We start from the raw sequence: 20,425 nt of genomic DNA, 5'->3' as shown, positions 1-20,425 counted from the left end.
CAGACAGCAGCACTGACACTCCCTCTGCTCTCTGCATCAGGCTAGGAGAAACAACCCCTTCTTTTGGTCTTTGGAGGTATCAGAGGTGCCATATCACCCACACATCTTTGCTGTGCTGTGCTGTTTTTTGAGACTTCCTCCTCAACAGCCCATCAAAACTGACAAAGCATAGCAGACAAGAAATGGGCTGTTACCATTAAAGTGGCTGGTCTATCTAGAACTATCAGTCATGACCCTTTTTGCTATTCATGAAATTGGGAGCCAAAGACATATGACAAAATGGGCTGCTGGAATTGTCATGATATTTTTATTTAATAGAGAACTTTTCTCATCCATTTTCTAAACAGGCAGTGTTATTTCAAAGGAAAATATAAGAAACAAAGTCATGATCAAAACCACACGTATAGAATAACTTAAACATTTTTCTTTTTGAAGATGATTGAAGTATAACATAAATAAAATGTATTATATTATTCTGGACATTCTCCATAAACAGTTCCTATCTAATAGTTTCTCCATTAAGTATTCTGATGATCAATATATATCAGCTAAACTACTCTGGCACTGACTGGGTCTTTACAGGATCAAGTTGTCTGGAAAAAATGAGATTTCACTCAAGAATAAACCTATAGATATTAGGTTTCTTAATGTTTATACATCCTTAATTCTCTGTTCCTTAGGAAATGCTTTCTCTCCCTTCCCTCTTGGACTTAACCTACAGCAAACTGGTTTTACCTGAGCAGGGCTGGAAGCTGTTGGTGCCACTGCTTAGTTTAGCTAAGGGACTGAGCAGCACTGGAAAACATTAGGGATCATCCACAAAGCCAGCATTAGCCTTCCGAGGCTAAGCTCCTGAGAAACCCTCCACAGAGCTGCTCTTTGCTCCTATAGAGGAGGTTCACTTGGCTAAATCTAGCATCTGTGAACATCCACACAGTGCTTGTGCAAGAAGAAGAGGCTTTTGCTATAGTGAAGAAATTCACCTAGGTCAACAACACAGAGGCTGTGGCATCAACCGTGCACAGAGGCTTATCACGCAGTTCCTATAGGTCCTGTTTTAGCCCAGTAGTTACTGCTTAGATTGACTTGGCACCTAGAGACCCCATGGTACAGCACTGCATAGAGCAGAAGAGCAAAATGTATCTTTGACTTAGAGATCTCACAGCCTAGGATAATGTAATAAATACAAGTCCTTCCCTGCAGCAGAGTAAGACTGCAGTAAGTGGAGCTGTTTCCTCTCTTCATGCCACATGCCAGCATAAGCCTAATGCCATAAAAGAATATAGCTATAACTCATAATATTTAACATTAACTACATTGGCAAAGAGAGCAGATTTTAGTTCACTGCATTAGACGTTAGCTTTTTGTTTATGAAACTGAGCTGAAAAATCAGTTTCCTGCTGGTCTTTCTCATTAATACCACTTGTCTACAAAATCACTAGAAAAAATTTCAGTAACGTACACTCCACCTAAAATAACTGAGCAGCTTTGGTGATGATCAGCTCCATCCTAACCTGAACCCTAACCCAGTCAAGTTTTCTATCTGTTTTTCTGAGAATGCCTTCTCTTTCTTGCCACTGAAATATTGCCCACTCTAACTATCTCACATCACATCTTATTTAGTGTCTACCCTAAAACCTCAGTTCCTGTAGGCAAGTAGTTAAAAGAAAATCTTAGCTTCCCTTTGCAGAGTTTCTAGGTCTCATACTTGCAGAAAAAGGCTTGAAAACATGAACCATATCAGCTTAAAGAAAGCAAGTAAAAAACCCTCAAAGGCACTTTTAAACAAAATTCTCACAACTTCTATGACAAGCTTATAACCTGAAGAGGAGAGGCAGGACTCTGACTCATGATTTCTAAGTCCTTAGGGTTCAAATGTAAGGATTCCTCTTCACCTTCTTTTTCCTCTTCTGGTTTTCTACTCTTGGACTTTGCATGAGGAATGAAGACGCCCAAATTTCTGGTAGAAATCATCTTCAGCATGAATCAGAGCTTCCTCGTCGATGTAGACAGCTGGTCTCCTGGAAGCCAAAAAGTACTGCACTTTCCGCAGGCTCCATCCCATCACGTACTTCAGCCAGCCACTGACAGCAGCTGTAGACCTGCCAACGCCAGCATTACAATGAACATAGACAGTGTGTCCGTTCTCCAGTAGCCCGTGCAAGAGGCAGACAGCTTGTGGCAACATCTGTATTCTTCCTAAGGTTAAAACCAAGGCACATTCATTTGCATTTGAGAAAGCTAGGTTCACGGTTGAGATTATGTCTGTACAGCCCAATGCACTGTGAATCACAATGGCAAACCTGACATATTTTGGGTTTTTTCTTTTTTTTTTTTTCCAAATGACCTTCTACCCTAACCTTTGTTTCTTCTGGCAACGTAGATCTGGATCACACAAAATCTGTAAAATGCCCCAAGCCGTCTCTAAATATACATTCTGATTAACACTGAATGTGTGTGGCATATTCATTTTCACACGGACTGAGATAAGGCAGCAAATTACATCAAACAGCACGTCTCACATAGCATTAAAGTTAGCAAGCCAAGAGTGCAATGTTTTTTAGCACCAGAGGTTTGTGAAGCTACCTATGTACTGCTGCCTTCCAAAACATGGTAATGAAGGCCATTATGTCAATAATAAGGGAGGGAGGGAGAGCAGAAGAGTATTTTCCTGTACGACTTAATACTGTTATGATTTAATTGTGTACTAAGCATACGGCTAAACAACACAGAACAGTCTTTCTCACTCCCAAAGAGATGACTATACCATCTTTCCTGATGCCTTTCTCCCTGTTACCCTGGGAAATGAAGCTGCAAACATCAGAGCCCAACTTTTCTTCATGGCACAGATGAGCACTGACATTAAGACCTTTCAAATCCCTGTTTTAAGGTCTCCTGTCTTCCCTGATGTCCTATTACTGATAAGACGGTTCTCTATTTGTGGCAGTAGTATTTCACTCTATTGAAAGTACTCTCTTCTCCTGGTAGGCTACTCACTCGAAAACACGCACGCTTTCTAACCTACTGGTTGGAAACAAGATTTTGACCATTCCAATGGAGGAATTAAAAATAATAATTTATGTTACAACATGAGGTGCTATGGGTATTCTAAACTAATTACAAATGATTATATAAATGACTTTATGGAGATTTATCAGACTGGGATACTATAGTTACAGAAAAATGATTTTCTGGGGGAGGGGAATAGCAGAGACAGACATACAGCACTGTCTCTCCATGTTTAACCAGCAAGGATGGCAAGCTGTCCTGCTGTGTAAGCTTGCAGTCTTCCACCTACACAGCATATTTTCATTATACGGGCTGAATTCAAGCTGAAAGCAAAAACAGTCAAGCAGTTATCAATGTCATATGGCTTTAATCTCAAATACACATATACTGCCAGATGTGAAGTACTTTAGATGGCCTCTCTGTCTACAAGAAAATATGAATAATTTGCTAGAGACAACACACACAGAAATTACACCTTGTCCATTAGCTGTATTTTTAATGAAATATTTACACAGAAAAAAACGCAGTCATGGAAGTGACAGATTAGTAATTCAAAGGTTTACTAATTCAAATTAGTAACTCAAAGGGTTTGTTACCATTAATTTAGCTGCAGGAGTGGTCTGAGCATTACCTTCAGTGCTCATGTCTGGGGTTGGCATCCAGACATAGGCAAGACCTTCCTCTTTATATAGTTTCATGAGGATTTCGGGGCTCATGGGTTCCGGGTAGCGGTTGCAGCCCCAGGAATTCTGAACAATGTCCCATTCGGTCTGGAAGTTCATCACAGCTGTAACACCCAGCTCGTGCTTCAGCTTGACGGTCACATGCTCCAGCTGCCGAGGGCAACTTCCAAGCCAGATGTTTGGCAGAATTCTAGCATTGAGAAAACATTGCAGTGGTATCGATTAAAATATCTTAACAAAGAAACTGCCAAGTTCAGCAGTGTTCCAGCTCCAAACCTGCTTAGCATCATCACACAAACACTGCTAAGCGCAGCCTTTTCACGTCACGCAGTAAGCAGCTTCTTATTTCATTACAGTGGAGTTGGTAATGTTTGATGTTGGGGATCAAGTTCCTAACCTACCACAAAGAGCCAGACAGTCTGAGAAAAAATTCAGAGCATAATTAGTAGCACAGGTCTCCAAGGCATCCATCATTAAGCTTGCAGTGGAAACTTACTAACATCACAGATTAGAATAAGAAAACTCTGAAGATTCATGCAATTTGCACCAAAAAAAAAGAGACCTAAAAGATTCATATGATCCAGGTCTGAACTACTTTAGTAATAAGTCAAATGCATAGAACTCTTCCAGCTTCGTAGCTACCACTATAATGAGGAAAGTAGACAGAACCCCCCCCCCCCAACTTAAACTACCCTTCTGTGAGGAAACTCAAAAATTAATGAGTATTTTTCTTCTCATTTTCCTCTGCTCTTGTGGAGTCTAGTGGGAACCAAATGGAGAATTATGATATATGTCTAGCTTCCCTCAAGACCTGAAGAGCCAGAAATTTTGCAAGAAAACTCGAGAGACATGTGTAGGATGGATAAACATCCATATTTCTGGTACTTATCTAAATAAAACTTCAAGACTTCTATGGTTTTCCCACTGTTAATTATCGTAAAGCTGTTGTATATCTCAAAAGATTTTGACATAAATATAAACTGATTATTAAAAGACTTGTTTTCAAATGAGGATTTTTAATCTGCACATGCAATTAAACTGATGGTATCTATCTTCAATGGATTATTTATATGCACAAATTTTTAGTGTTCTACTTTAATTTTTTTTGTTTGCATAAACTTCTGTTTTGAACATGCAATCCACAAACTACACAAAATATCCCTGCAGTTGAACATACAACTTTGCAAATATTATTAACTGCAGAAAAGTGAAGCCAATCTACAACAAAAGCAAGATCCTCAAAAATAAAATGTCTGCCATGCACTTCTTATGGTCTTTTCCAATTTTAATCTCAGAGATAAGTAAGAAAAGTTTTATGTTTATTCAGGAGCAGTTACTCCTATAAACAGCCCTTAAATCATCAGGTAGCTATTTCCATTCCACTGTCATAGTAATAAGTGCTTACTAGCATTTAATTAAGACCTGTAATTGACAATGATTAAATCCTGCTATGTTACTACTGAAAGATTGTCAAAAAGAAAAATTCAAATCCAGGAAGCACTTATTATTATTGTTTCTTGTGTTTCAGCTGCAGCCACAGTGAGTTACGTACCAGCTACACAAACACAGTCTTTAGCCTTAACAGCCCCCGTTTCAGTGAGACAATGCGCTTGATCTCAGTATATGGTAACTGAGTCCAATTTAGACAAATATATTACATAGCAAATAACCATTTCAACCATGTTTCAACAGTGAGATCGTTTGAAGGGCTTTGACTTAGTTGTTGTTTCACATCCATGTCCAGGTCTAGAATGCGGTGAGAGTATTTCTGCTAATAGAAATAGGGAGCTAATAGATATCTCTGCTAATAGAAAATGCATTTGTTCCTAAGCAGCAAGCAAGCTGTCCTGGTTTCGGCAGGAAAACCAAAATTTCAGAAATTAAGATTTACACCTTGAAGTAATTTCCTTTGTCACTTTTCTCACACTCCTAAATACTACCTTTCTAAAGGAGAGAAGACATGGAAAGAAAGAACTTCTAATATGCAGGCTCTGGACTTCTTAAGCTACAAATTAAATTCAGTTCATTTATTAAGAAATATCAACACCCAGTGGACTCCATGGCAACCTGAAGGAAATCCAATAAAGCGCAACAATTGTGTATTACTATTATGTTCAAGGCACAATCCCACATGCTGGCACAGGAAGAGAGCTTCACAAAATTGCCCAAAATCCAGCATAACCAGCTAGAGCGTTCCCGCTGACCAGAGGGATTAGCGAAGGCCCCCTGCAACAATTGCTTCACTGCCCCACTTCCCACGCGCCAGCCCCACAGCAGACCCCAGCCTAACCTGAAGGAGTGACTGCTGTCAGGCTTCTGCCACAGGGACCCACCGCAATGATTAGAGCTTTTCAAGGTGGTGGATGTAAGTTAAAGTGCCCTAACAAATGCTGATGAGTGGCTGGAGATGAGCAATGCCCACAAAACTCCATAGCAGGGAAAGAAAAATGACAATATCACTAATACCTGGTGACAATATGAGGATATTCTTTCAAGAATAAGAACATTAGTATCCTTCCTTCAAAGGCTTTCCTGGAGACTCATACATATGTGGTTCTCTTGATATTTTGGGAAACATCCAATACAGTAAGTTACCTTGACGGGAGAGCAAAAGTGTGTTTTCTAGCATTTGATTGAATCAGGATTGACTAAAGCGTTCCTGAGATAAATAAAGTTTTGGGTGGTACTCTTGCTTACAGATAAATCAATGCTTTATGTTTTTTCCCCCAATGATTATTTAGTGGGCGAACATCACAGCTGCGCTATCTGCAAGACCACTGGGATATATGCCATTTGTTTATTCTGTTTTTGTAGCCTAAAGGGTCTTGTCCATGACAAGACCTCCTGTATTTCACAATAACAATTGCATTTACCGAAGAATCTGATGGGTTTACCAAGTTTTTATCAGTGTTTTTCCCTATAATTAACCAAGCTAGTGGTGGCATTCAGAGAATGACCAAAACAACGTATTTAGGACAGCGAATTCTTGTGAATTATTTTTCTGACCAGGTCCTGGAGTTTAGCCTTTGAGAGGATCAAGATGCAGCCTTAACCTTGGTCTTCAAGCCCCTTATTTACCCACCTCCAAATGACTGTAAAGTCTTGGTCTTGTTGGACAAGGTTTAACTACTCTTTTACCAGGAAAACAGTCCATGCAGAAAACAGTACAGCAGAGCTGTCCTATCCGCCAATTTATGTAAAAATCCTGGGATAATCCTACTGCATAGGACCTATATTCCCGTTTGGCTTTATCTGGTTCATATCCTGACTTTGTCTTACATCAGAAGGAAAGAACGAAAGGGTCAGTGTACATGCGAGCACAGAAACTGATGAAGAGTTTAGCAGCTATGTTTTATATATAGATTTTTGATAGCCCTACTGAGGGCTTAATTACACTGAGGACCAGGGAAACGTACATATTAAACAAAGCAAGAAAGTGGTAATTTCATTTTTACATGTCTCCTTAATAATATAACTTTTAGTTTTCCTTTTCCAGTGTGGCCTTTCTTCTTCAAGTTGCCACTGCACTTCAGTAGATAACTAGATGTTAGCCACAGGAGTATTTGGCATGGGAAAGAGACCTCTTTTACTTTCCTCCCGCAATTGTCATGTAATAGTGCTCTGAGCTGTCCGACAGCTGCTGCTTTCCAGCTCACGTGGTTGTTTTCCAGCAGCACATTAAGTGATCCCTACATACAGTTCAAAAAACATTTAGGGATTATGTGTGATCGATAAACCTATAATCTTTTCAGCCATTAACCCCTTTCATATTCCCCAAAAGTCACAACAGGACAGTATTTTAACAAAATTCTACTTAGAATTCTGTTTTAATATAAAAATGACACTTTGTCATTGTACATGTTAACTCCCTATGTTACTAAGGATAACAAACCATGAGTGGTCCCAGAAGACACGATCAATTCGGTCAGAGATACTTTATCAATGAAGAAATCACCTAAAGTAACATCAAAAATATTCAGTTAACTTCTGAGATTAAGACTTGTAGATTGTCTCAAAGCCCTTTCTTTAAAGCTACTTTCTGTGAAGTTACTTTCAGCCTGCCCTACACCTCAGTTCTCCATCAGTAACATGGAGATAATATTTACCTACCTCAAGGGGACTTTTGGGGATTAAATGAATGAATGAACGTGAGAAGCTTGAATTTGTGGTAACAAGGACTAAATGTTAGGCAGGCATCTGCTCAATTTACTTGACTTACAGAGCCCAGACTGAAGGCTGATGTGTTAAAAACCTGCCTTTTGACTTGTAAACTGAGAAAATCAACAATGATTTATCATTACCAGGGAATAAATATGGAACACCCTGAAATCACTTGTATGGTTATTTTCCAGCTGTCATCGCACTTAAATTATTTTTAATGATGCAGATATATATTGCACTTGGTTGCTTCCCCCCAGGACCCTGCACAGCCCAGATTAAATTATAACAATTCACTATGAATGCATCTGAAACAACAAATGCATTCCATTTAATCAATGCATATGCAAATAGTCTTCCCATCCTTAAGGAGTAAATGAGACTGAGGCAATGAAAGATTAGCACTCTGATACTTTTTTTTTGATAGTGCATATTGTAATTTTCAGGCTAGAGGAAATGTTCCCAAAGAGTGACGCACTGTACCTTTCAGTCTTAGACCTCCACAGATAGTACAGAACCAACCCAGCAACTGTAGCTGTAGGGGTCTGATTCACAGGGAGGGTGACCTGCCCTACAGGAAGGTACAGTGTTTGGTGAAACACTGGCACAGGTTGCCCAGAGAGGTGGTGGATGCCCCATCCCTGGAAACCTTCAAGGTCAGGTTGGCCGGGGCTCTGAGCAGCCTAATCTAGTTGAAGATGCCCCTGCCCACGGCAGGGGGGTTGGACTAGATGACCTTTAGAGGTCCCTTCCAACCCAAACTGTTCTATGATTCTATGATATCTGGTTACTGCATCGGGCTGTCAACTCCTCCTCCATGACACAGATGTCTACGCTGCTTCCTAAGCAGCTCCTGTGTTACTTCTGTTGGTAATGGTTTAAGACAAATGGGCACTAAACTCAAATTTCCTTAAAATGCTGAGCTGTAAATGGGGATGACTCAGGTCCTGTTTCCAGGTCTGTTCAATCATCAGTGTACCAGGAGCAGGCACCTTACAATCTCTCCTAACATCAGTCAACCCTTCTAAGCAGTCACAGTTCTCACAGAAAAGGGTAGGGTTCAAGCCTTTGGGGAACACATTTCATCGAACATCCATCATGTACATTATTTCAGATGTCCTTTTATCCCTATAGTTGCCAGCTTTAATCAAGAAAGAGGACTTTGCCAAACTAAGGAAAAATACTAAGGTGTTTTTCATTGGTTATTGGCAACAGAGTGATCCATCAACCATGCCATTTGTTTATATCGGTAATATTTTTGACCAAGGTCTAGCGTATTATTTTAAATGAAAAGTGATGGATCCATCCTTCAGCACCAGGTCAAGATGTAGCCTGACGTTAAAGCTTGCAATTCACTTCAGTTGTCTGCACTAGACTTCCTTAGATTCCCACTAAGCATCTGATGATAGCAAGATGAGCGCTAATATAGACATATAACAAGACAGAGCAATTCAGCTGAAACGACAAATAAAATAATGATTAAATTGGCTGTGTTGTCCCTTAAGGCTTTTATTTCCTAAAGGTGTAGCATGCAGCTACAGCTACATGTAACTTGCAGCAAAACTTATTTTGCATTCCCATAAGAGCAACATATATAATTCAGTCAATTTACCCCCAGCATTTTGTGATGCTTGTATGCATACGGAGTGGTTTTTGTACTGATGTAGTGCTATTACCCTGACACCGCTACAAGCAAGCAGCCCAAGGGGAATGTAGGCCTGAAGTACAACTCAGTTAGAGATGTTCTTGCAGCACTGTAGCTACTGGAGACTGCTTCCAGTTACAGTGCATTCCTATTTCTTGCCCGACGGCACTGGAACCAGTAGAAACTGCTTCAGAATTTTTTTGTAAGGTGGATTTTTAATGGAAAATGATGATCTGTCTGAACCAAAAGCTTGCATTGAAACTTTCTACTTTTAACCAAATATAAACTAGTTCAAAGACCAAATGTCTGATGAGAAATAAAGGGAGACAGAGGGATGGCAGGAAAAAATTCCTACCTCACTTTCCCTCTCTCCCATTTGACATAAAAGAGATTTCCGAGAGTATTGCTTTGGGCATATTCAAAATGAGAATATAGCAAATCCTACCAGCTGTAGCTGAGATGCTCTTTCATCTTTTCTCTACCCTCTGCCTTGTGACAAGGCACATCATTTTAAATGGTGATATCACCAGATTATGATGACCCAGAACTATCATCTTTTGTGTGCTCCTTCTTTTGCCATTGGCATCCTTTTAACAACATATAGCAGCTTATTCTTAGGTACATGCATGCCTCTTCTGGGCCTTCCTTGTTCTTTTCTCCTGAACCTGTGACAGTGAAAATACTAAGAGCACTTGCTAGAAATCAGATGAGGTTCCTGCACCTTCGTCAGAGCAATCTAGAAACGTTACTTAGATTGCTATCTAATGTCCTGAAATGCATTTACAAGCAGACAAAGATTTTCAAGCGACCAAATTCTGCTCTCCAATGGAAGATCCGGACACGTTCAAATATTGCTTGATGTCTAGAAAGCACACTGATGACTATCCTTGCCTTCAGAAATATTTTCCTGATGTCCAACATGAATAGCGCAGTTGCAGGTCGCAGTGACTCCTTCTTGTCTCCACAATGGACACAAAGAACAGACTATTCCTTTCCACACTGCAAAATCCATTTACCTATCTGAAAATTACTCACACACACACAGAGAGCCTTGTATTCCTCACACACACATACTTGCTTGTAATATATTCAAAGCATTTGATGATTCTTATTTGCCTTTGGACTCTCCAGCTGGTCAACACCTTTCTTAAGTTGTTATGCCCAGTACTGGAAAGAGGTCTCACCATTTCTGTGCAGAACTGAAGATTAGTTACTTCTTGTGTGTCAAAGAAAATATCCCTGTTTATAGTTCCTTGACTGTCCTTCTACAGCATGACACTGTTTACCTATACTCAACATGGAATTCTGTTTGCAAGTTAAGATCTCTCACAAGAGACGAGCCTACTCAAGAGTAAAATCTGCCCAAAACAGAATTATTTAAGATTTTATTAGTTACAACCGCCAATGGTATCAAACAAAACTAAATGAATATGCAGCAAAGGAGCAGATGAAATTCACAGTTGATGAATGCATCTCAGTAATACGTCTTGGAATAAATAATCTCAGCCACTCACATACATCACTGGGTTTTAAGTTAACTATAATCAATTAGAAAGGGAAACAGTACATGCTTGCATTGATGCTTGCTGAAAGTGTTGCTTTATAGAGAGGTCAAAGTGGTAATATTAGCCTGTACAAGTGAACTGAAAATAACAGAAAAATTCTAGTAACCTTCTAAAAATCAATGATCCCATTCTATGCACTACAACTTTGAACTTTCTATTAACTATTTTATTGTATCAAAAAAGATACAGAAAAATGAAAACATTCAAAACACAGGAGATGCCAGCTATTTCTTGTGAAAATACTTCCATATGAGGGCAGACTAAGAATTTAGCATATTTAAGAGGGAATTGGATGGCTGCTTAAAGATAAAATATATGGGACGGGCAAATCTACTGGCCCTATCTACATAAAAGAGGTAAAGAATCTCGACTTCCATATAGTTTCACCTATAAAGCAACTACTAAGAGATGAGGAAAATGGCAGATTTTTTTTTTTATCTTTTTTTTTATTCTTGCATCTTCCTCCAAAACACTGACAACATAGGCAGATATCAAAACAGAGGACTCCCTGGTTTGGTCTTGTACAAGAATTCTGGTTTCATTACATTCTCTTTAAATAAAGGACAGAGAGATCTCTTAGCAAAATGCCTCCTTACCAATGAAATAGTAATGTAGAACTGAGGGGTTATGACACTGACATTTCATTGCACATTGCACAGGGCACGTGGGTAAATGGCTGTGGTCTTAATCCCTTCTCCTTCTGACTTACTGATAAAGTCTCCTTGCAGAAGACAAGCTGACGGAGGCTTTGTGATGAGAGGCTTGACTTAAGTAGGATTGACTGAACACAGTCTGATGCACTCAATTGCCCAGCACGCAGACAAGCACTACAGGCCAGAGCAGGAGAGCAAGGTTTGATGATACTATGGTCTAGCTCACAGAACACCGAGATCTAATACCCAGGATTAATAAGATCACTCATCAATAAAGATGGATTAAATGGCCATAACCTTAGCAGAAGTCATCACAGAAAAGCGTTGATTAATGCTAAAACTATATCCTAATGAAATGACACAGCTGCAGACCTTGTAAAAACTACTTATATTTTTGAACGAAAAATTGCTTTTACCTAAATGCCAAAAGTAGAAGGAGCACAAGTCATTGCTTACAAATTTGTTCTGCTTTACCACTGAAAGAGTGCAGTTTATTGTGAAGTTAAGAATTCCACATCAGGAATGAGGAGAATTAAATAGACTACAATGTAGTTCCAAGGTGTTTTTTTTCTTCTTGTTTTTCTTATTATTATTTGGCACTGTGATGAAAAGTAATTAAGCTCTGGCAAATCTTCTTCTTAGATGTAATTTGGACTACTTATCTAGCCTCTCACATGGGAGCAGACTTGGCAACTAAAAAGAAACACCTGCTTTTATCACTTTAGAACAACACTCTGTCAGCTTAGCAATACGCAAACTTTCTCAAGCCCTTCAGTTCTGAGTGTTATGCTTAATAGTATCTTATTTATTCCATGTTCACAAATTTATGCATGAATGTGGTATTAAACTACCTCATTTGCCGATATGCAGAGCAAATAAGCCATTAAGATTTGACCTCAAGCTGACAATGCGCTAAAATGAAATCAGGTAAGAATAATACCAAACCAGTAACTGAAATACAAGGTTACCCAGACATTCAGCTACAAAGCAGTTCCAGTGGTACAGTGCCCTCAAGTTCTGCTGTCATAGGAGGAGATTTCCGTAGCATCAGCTTGATGGCACAAAAGGGCTTGGTTGTCCCCTCGTCACCCACCAACCTGCATTTACAGCAGGTGGTATGGTGCATTCTTCAGGTTGTGAGACAAGGAGCAACCCTGCTAATGCCTAAGCACAGCACAGCTCTCCTCCTCATTCATAACCTCCTAGTGGATTCTGACTCTGGGGAAGCCTGTAGGCTATGTCTACTTTATGGATTGTCCTAGCTTTGAATGCACCAGGGATACAGGATAAGAAGGATCCACTTGAGTAAAATCATGTAAAAAGTCAATCATGTAAGATAAGTTTAGTCTAGATGGATCCACAAAGCTTTCTGTTTATGGCCCATTTTCCCCTTCCACAGCAACCCCAAACATTCCCTTACAAGGAGCATAAGAGCTTTATTAGAAGAAACTCACAAAAACAACTCACAAGGACAGCTGCAGAGATCAAGGGCATTTCTAACATCCTATACCCTGCCACAGCAGGGAACGTATTTGATGAAAACACCTAGACCTGGGAAGTAAACCACATCCCACACTGCAAAAATAATAATAATACTTGGATAAATAAGCAGTAGCACTATGCCTGGCAGTCACAAAATAATCCTTCTGTTGTATTCGGTACTGGTAGACCATCATCAGGAGGAATGGGAAGAAGGAAGAGGAACACCTGGACAGCCCAGCAGAGGGTACCAGAAAAATCAGAGGTCTAGAAGACAAGTTTTCAGAGAAGACTGAATGAACCGAAGGTTAATATCAAAATGAAAATACTGAGATGTTCCATCCTCAATCACTCTGTGATTCTGAGAAAAAGGATAGGAGTTTCCAAGCACGTAAGAGATGGCTATAAAGGGACAGGATACTGATTTGTACTCCAAGTCTGCTGAGTCTGCTGTGGAGAGGACAAGAAGAAATTAACTTAAATTGCGCTAGGAAGACTTAAGTTGAGATTAGAAAAGCTTTTTAATGGTAGGAATAGTGAGGTAATTGAATGGAAGAGTAACAGGGCTGTAGAATCTCATCACTGAGATGAGATCATATTTAAGATAGGCTGGATAAACCTGGAATAATTTAAATGTAGTTGAGACTAAGTTAGAGCAAGGAAATGGACTGGATGCTTTTTGAGGTCTCTTTGAGCCTATGATCTATGATACCATAATCACAAACTTTAATTTCCATCTCTGGGATCACTACCTGTATTAATTTATCAAGCTCCATCTTGAAATAATTTAGGTTCCTTGTCCTCCCTGCCCTATTTGAAAGGTCATGCCAGAATTCAGACATCATTCCTTTGATGTCAGAAACCTTGTTCTAATTTATACTCTAAATTCATTCAGAAGCAATTAATAACCATTTGATCTTAAAGCAGGTTCAATTTCAATAATTCTTCTTCCTCCCTTGTACTAATTCCTGAATGTCTTTTACAAATAGCAATATATCTTCTTTCTCAGCCTTCATTTAACTATGCTGTCTATCTCAGACACCAGAAGTAGTCGAGCTATGGTAGCACAGAGTTCCTTGCAAGCCAATTTATTTTGCTCCAACTCCAGTGTCATAAAAGCTACACAGCCTGTGGAAAATGCACTCATTCATTCCAAGTTAGCTCAGGTATCTCTGCTTTTCACTGCAGTTTGTGATGAAGGCGTATCTTATCTCAGGGAACCCCTGACACAGAAACAAAAAAGAATGTTACATTATTTTATATTTTAAATGGGTTTCCAAAACGAAATTTGCTATTCCCATTCCTCCCGTGATGCAAAGAGGATGTAAAGTTCACCTAACAAGAAACCTTGGGGATTCTTTTTGTGGGATATCTCCTGACCACAAAGTTCCATGTGAAGAAGGCAACACAGAAGAGGCAGTGTATCCTCATTAACAGGGATTGCACCTCAGAGGTCAATTACTGATAGATCAGATAAACCAGCCTGATACAGCTGATCTCTTCCATGCCAGGACTAGAACATGTTCCAGACTTGTCCCCCCTTGGGAAATGGAAGTGCAAAAGGGATTGTGAACCATCTTTGTTCTTCTGACACAATAACAGATCAAATTTATCTAATTTTGTCTCCAGGATAAGTGCGCATACTCCAATAAATTCAATGGAATTGCTCTCGTTAAGCTTGCAGTACATTTGAATCTATACAGGGAAAAAAACATACTATAAACTCTTCTCCCCTCTCATTCACCTCACTCCACTAAAAAGCTTAAAGCCAATTAATTTATATCTTACACATTTTTTATAATCTATTTTATCTCTACTCCAGATATGATCTAAAATAACTTGGTCACATAAGACTTATGTACATGGCCAAAACTAAATTGTGGAAGATAAAATTTTATCCTCCCTGTATTCAAAGTGAAATATCTTATGTCATATTTCACTGCGTATTTCTACTGGGAAGATAAGAAAGTAATCATTCATAAGCACACCAACACCTTGTAGGACACGGTGTCCAGATCTAGCCTTATAGGACTTAATCAGACTTTATTTTCAAACGTACACGTAAGGTTTCTACTGATGCCTAAGGAGCACACTGCATGCAGCAGAAGCAGGATTTGCCTTTGTAGGGCATGACTCTTCTCGTACTGCCATTTGTATAAACATTCTCTGAAGCAAACAATGTGCCAGTTACAGAAATACAGCCCGAGAAGAGAGTCATGTTCCAAGGCTTGCACTGAACAACCTGGAAAGGACTCCTCCATTGGCTTGTGAGGATTAATACTTAAATGCTCTAATTACAGATTCTTGTCTCATGCAACCATGGTTGCCAATGGTTACTTCCTACATATGTCTCTGCTAGGTTGCCAACATTCCCATTTGTTTTGAATTAGAACAAATACTCGGAAACACAAGAACAACAGGCTGCTAAACTAAGCCAGATCGTAATGAGCCATGAATCTCTTGGCAGTAGGAATGAGAATTTCTAACATTAATGCTTAGCAACGGGAATGATGCCACTGCTGGCACCTTTAAGTTAAAGCATCTTAACAACATTGACTTAAACCGCTACAGCTGAACTTTAAGTTAGTGCCTGAGAAATTTCAGGAATCGTTGGTAAAAATATCTTTTGTCTTCTTTCAGAGTTTACTTATTAGCAGCTGCTTAGAAATCTAGACTGTGAAAATAATAAAGATAAATCCACTTTTCAAAATGCAGCATTTCAGATCCAATGGAAATGTTTTCCAATGCTTCAGAAACAAGCACATATTCATGAAAATTACATAACTGCAAAGCACAGTTTATTGAAAGGTGGCCTTGTGATCCACATGGCAGCATACGCACACATACAGAATACTGGAATACCCTCAGAACTGCAACAGAGAAAGAAGCACATCCATCCCTTGTGGTACCATCAAGATACAACAGTCTTGACGGGCTCTGTATCTGTGTTCATTCCAGTTAAGATATTTATCCAGAATTTCTAAGCCCGCATCAGTTCATTTGTATTAAAGAGGGACAGACGCATTCTAGAGTAGCACAGGCTGGGGGACAACATCTTAGAAATATTGAGAAAAACTGAATCAATGCACCACCACAGTCAGCTACATAAATATCTAAAAGAATGTGTTCCCACAACAAAGTCAAATCAAAGGGACAACAGCTGCATGGTGCTACCATAATAAAATTGTCAGAAAACTTCATTTTAGCTAACATACTGGTTACCAGATTATAAACATAAAATTAATAACCCTGGCGGATGAGTTGCCAACCTCAAAGGTTGAGGCTGAGACTGTAATGGAGCTACTGAGGGGCCCCAGAAGGACCTGTGTAAGTCTTCTTAGCACAAAACTGCAAATATAGTGGGATCTCTTGAAGAAGTCTTGGATGTCAAAAGGGAAAAAAATCATTTGACTTAAATTCTATGAACAAGCAATGCTGCGGGTTTTATTGGAGCCCAAAGATTGACAAGAATTACCAAGGGTAGTCTATTTTCTTAAACTGCCTTTTTTTTTTCAGATTTCTTTCTTTTCCTAGCAACGTCATTTCACCTGCTTGGAAATTGAAATTGCAGGCATTTGAACAAATGCATTAAAGTGATCTACTGTTACTAAAGTTTATGTAAATGTGTTTACATTCTCAGCTGAAGCTTGACTTTGTAAATTTGTAAAACATTACTCATACCGGATACCCTTATTACCTAGACCGCAAATATATTTGAGAAGCTTTTTCCTTCTTTCATCTCACCAGATCGAAGCAATTCAGTATTACAGGAAGCTGAGCGATTCAGCCTTCTGCAGTGAAAGCAGCAGTTAATGCTGTGTTTAGGAATGGTCTGCACACGGCCAACCCTTCAAGCTGGCAGCCGGACTGCAGAAAGAAGGAACGCTAAAGAAATTATTTTATTAGGGTTGTTGCATGTCCTCCTCATCAGACTTTCACCTTGGGAAAGTGAAGGCACTGGATATAACTGTTCTGAAGAGTTTTGAAAAGGCAGTCCTGGAGAAGCTAGAGAAACTAAAAAAATAATTTTAAAAAAAGATTCTAGAAGCCCACCAACATCCACACATATATACTAGCGCCTAGCATCCAGCCCCTGAACTGAAAGACAGAGCCATGGAGAGTCCTGCTGCTGTCCCACAGCTGATGAATGGACTTTCTGCATGAATGCTACAAAGGGAAAGGGAAAGGGAAAGGGAAAGGGAAAGGGAAAGGGAAAGGGAAAGGGAAAGGGAAAGGGAAAGGGAAAGGGAAAGGGAAAGGGAAAGGGAAAGGGAAAGGGAAAGGGAAAGGGAAAGGGAAAGGGAAAGGGAAAGGGAAAGGGAAAGGGAAAGGGAAAGGAAGGAAAATTCTACTTTAGTTGATCTTATTTATATTCTACATTTTCTTGTCTCTGTATTAAAAATGAAATGCATATTTCCCCTTTTTCCTCTTCTTACATGCTTAAAATCATCTTTTCTATTATTAGATTTCTAATAATTTTCTTACATCAAAGAAAAAAGACACTTCGTTTAAACTTACAACCCATGCTGTCTATTGAACCAATAAAGAGGAAATCCATATTTCTTGTAACTTGGCAACGTCCATGACATTTGACTCAATTTTTATCATAGTTCACAAGAGGACATACATTAAACTTCTGAACAATAGCAGGGATTATGTACCTGACTCCCTGAAATTAAATTTCCCAAAGTACAAGCATTAAAGGAGGGAATGAGATTTTCAGTTCAGCCTCTTAATATGTTCCCTGGGGAAGACAAACACAGTTCATTTCTTGTTTTTTTGTTTTTTCTTGCAGAGAGAAAATTATATATGGGAAAATACAGCAGCAATTTGATGATATTTACTCTTGAGAGATAAAATACTTATATTTCTGAGACAAACTTCAAAGAGACTAGAGCTACATTCAAGTTTCCTTTCTAATAAATAATTTTTTATCCTTTAAATAGGATTCTCCATGTTTTTATATGGGGGAACCTTTTTAAATTATCTTGTAAATATCTAGAGCATTTCAGCATGAAAACTTGCATTTATATCTCTCAGCATTTATAAAAATTATTGAAAATAGAGGTAGAATTCATAACTTAACAGCTTCAGCTTGCTGCAATTTTAAATGAAGTACTTTCTACCACTTTCCCCATTTCATTTGAGTTGAAACAACTATGCAGTATTTATTTCAGATTTTCAGACTTACAGGTTACCTATTTCAGAAATAGTGTATTCACTGAGCAAGCAAACACAAAACCAGCTGGCAGCAATAAACTATTGGATGGTGCCACCTTTCACGTTTGGGGACTGAAAACTCTCTCATTTTGAGGCTTTTTTTTTTTTTTTCTTATTGTAAGTCAGCTGCAGGCTGGCTGGCCTAACCTGCCCTAGGAGTTGCGCCTGCGAAAAACCATGGGAAGGGTAGGCAGAGTGGGTCTACACTACAAACACAAGTCCCTGGTTCAACAGTTTCACCAGCTGTAAATTTTGGAGTTTTCTTAGTGAAGTTCTTCTGATAACAAACAAATATCTGAATTCGCTCCCTCCTGGTACGCTAAATAGCAATAAGGTTGAATACACAATCTCTGCTTTTGAAAAAGAGCTTCTGCTATCTTTAGATAAACTATATTAAGAAATGCCAGCGATTACAGGGCACCTAATAAATGCATGTAAAAGCAAACAGGAAATAAGTATCTGTGAGACAACTGGAACATCATCTTTGGTGAAAGAACGATGCTGCCCCTTCCCCGTCGTCCCGGCTGTGAGCTAAATTGCCCAGGATTTCACAATCTCAGTCGATTTTGTTCACAGCCGGCAATGCCAGCAAATTGCTTTCCAATGAAGACAGAACTTTACTATCTCACTGACAGCCTGAATGTTAAAGAGTAGAAAGGCAGAAAAAAAGGCTGAAGATGTCCAGAAGAAATATAGACAAGGGACAGGGAGGCACAGTAAAACAGGAAGAGAAATTAGAAGCAACAATAGTTTTTGCTCCCTAACAGTGATACCCCACATAAAATTCATATTTACTAGACTATCCACATTTGTCTGTTATATCCCACAGAGAAAAACAGAACAAATAAGTATGTTTACTCCTCAAGGTTTTTTCATGGAGGGTTCCCAGTCTTCCTTCTGGTTTGTGCTCCCAGAATGACACAGAACTGTAAGTTTTCCTTAAGAAGTAAGGAAATTATTTTGTGCAGCGACACACCTATGAAAAGATCCATTTTAAAGAACAACAGTGGTTTTAAGCAAATATTACCCATTACCAGCCAGCTGATGAAAGGCGTTCATCTTGCCATAAACAGCCAATCTCTGCTGGCTGCCATTTTATTAATGAAATAGTTATTCCTGAACAATCAGCCCTCTAAATAAATAATTCTCAATCAAATGCCTGTTCCACATGCCACATATGAACGGCAGAATGCTAAAGAAAAATTCAGAAAAAAGTCCAGATAAAACTCACATGACTACCCAGACAGCATGCTAAGCTCCCCTTTAGCTTGTTGTGTCCTGTTGCCCACTCCCTGTTTAGAAATTACTTGGCTAAATTACTAGCTCTTTTGAGTTGAACCCTTATTTCAGGTTTTCTTCTAAAGCACCTTGCAAGCCACAAGCTCCTGGTATGTGAATAAAAGCCAGTTGCTTCCACGAAGCAGCAGCTGGTCTTTGCAGCTTTCTCTCCCTCTGCCATCTCACAACACTCGGTCCAACTCAGCTATGGACTCCCTACCAGGTTTTTTAAATTATTTTAAAAAAATGTTTAAATTGGCCAAATTCACCGAGCTGACGAGAAGCACGTTGAGCCATGCTCAATTTATACATATAAATTATCTGGTTTCCAGAGGAACGACACATCTAATAATTGCCGCCCCGCAGAGCTTTGTGCTGATGTGGTGTTACAAGCACCAGGACTCTTGCCGTGGTCCCATTCCTCCTCCTGCTGGCGTGCACATGCTGACAGTCCAGCAGTGGCACTGCACAGAGCTCATAAAGCCCAGCCCAGCGACAGACAAAATGATACTAACTTCTGAAAGTACATTAAGAGCTTTGCTGCTGCAAAAGCTCTCTTTTGCCTGGGGGTCATTACTGTTTAGGGTTTTTAGCAATATTATCCGGAAGCTAATGCATATCCATACCACTTCCCTAGCCATCAAAGTTCAGGGAAGCCAACCAGCTCTCCCTTGGCTAAGCTACATAGCAGTTTGAAGGGCTTTGACATTACTTCCGAGTATGACTCAGACTGTG

General features: G+C 39.3%; 1 protein-coding gene across 1 annotated transcript in view; it reads right to left on the bottom strand.

Annotated features, from left to right (window-relative positions):
* Positions 1-286: 286 nt before the first annotated feature.
* Positions 287-20,425, bottom strand: part of EPM2A (epilepsy, progressive myoclonus type 2A, Lafora disease (laforin)) — a 40,038-nt gene continuing 19,899 nt past the window's right edge. Inside the window, exons 3-4 of the mRNA XM_009325454.1 lie at positions 3,641-3,882; positions 287-2,199 (exon numbers count right to left, since the gene is read on the bottom strand). Of these exons, the coding sequence (XP_009323729.1) occupies positions 1,919-2,199; positions 3,641-3,882 (523 nt within the window). The 3' untranslated portion in view covers positions 287-1,918. The remainder of the gene's footprint in view (positions 2,200-3,640; positions 3,883-20,425) is intronic.

The sequence above is a fragment of the Pygoscelis adeliae genome, unplaced genomic scaffold, assembly GCF_000699105.1.
Source record: "Pygoscelis adeliae isolate BGI_AS28 unplaced genomic scaffold, ASM69910v1 Scaffold300, whole genome shotgun sequence".
NCBI classification, from domain to species: domain Eukaryota; kingdom Metazoa; phylum Chordata; class Aves; order Sphenisciformes; family Spheniscidae; genus Pygoscelis; species Pygoscelis adeliae.
Note: the sequence above shows the minus strand (reverse complement) of the source record. Positions and strands in the feature narration are given on the sequence as shown.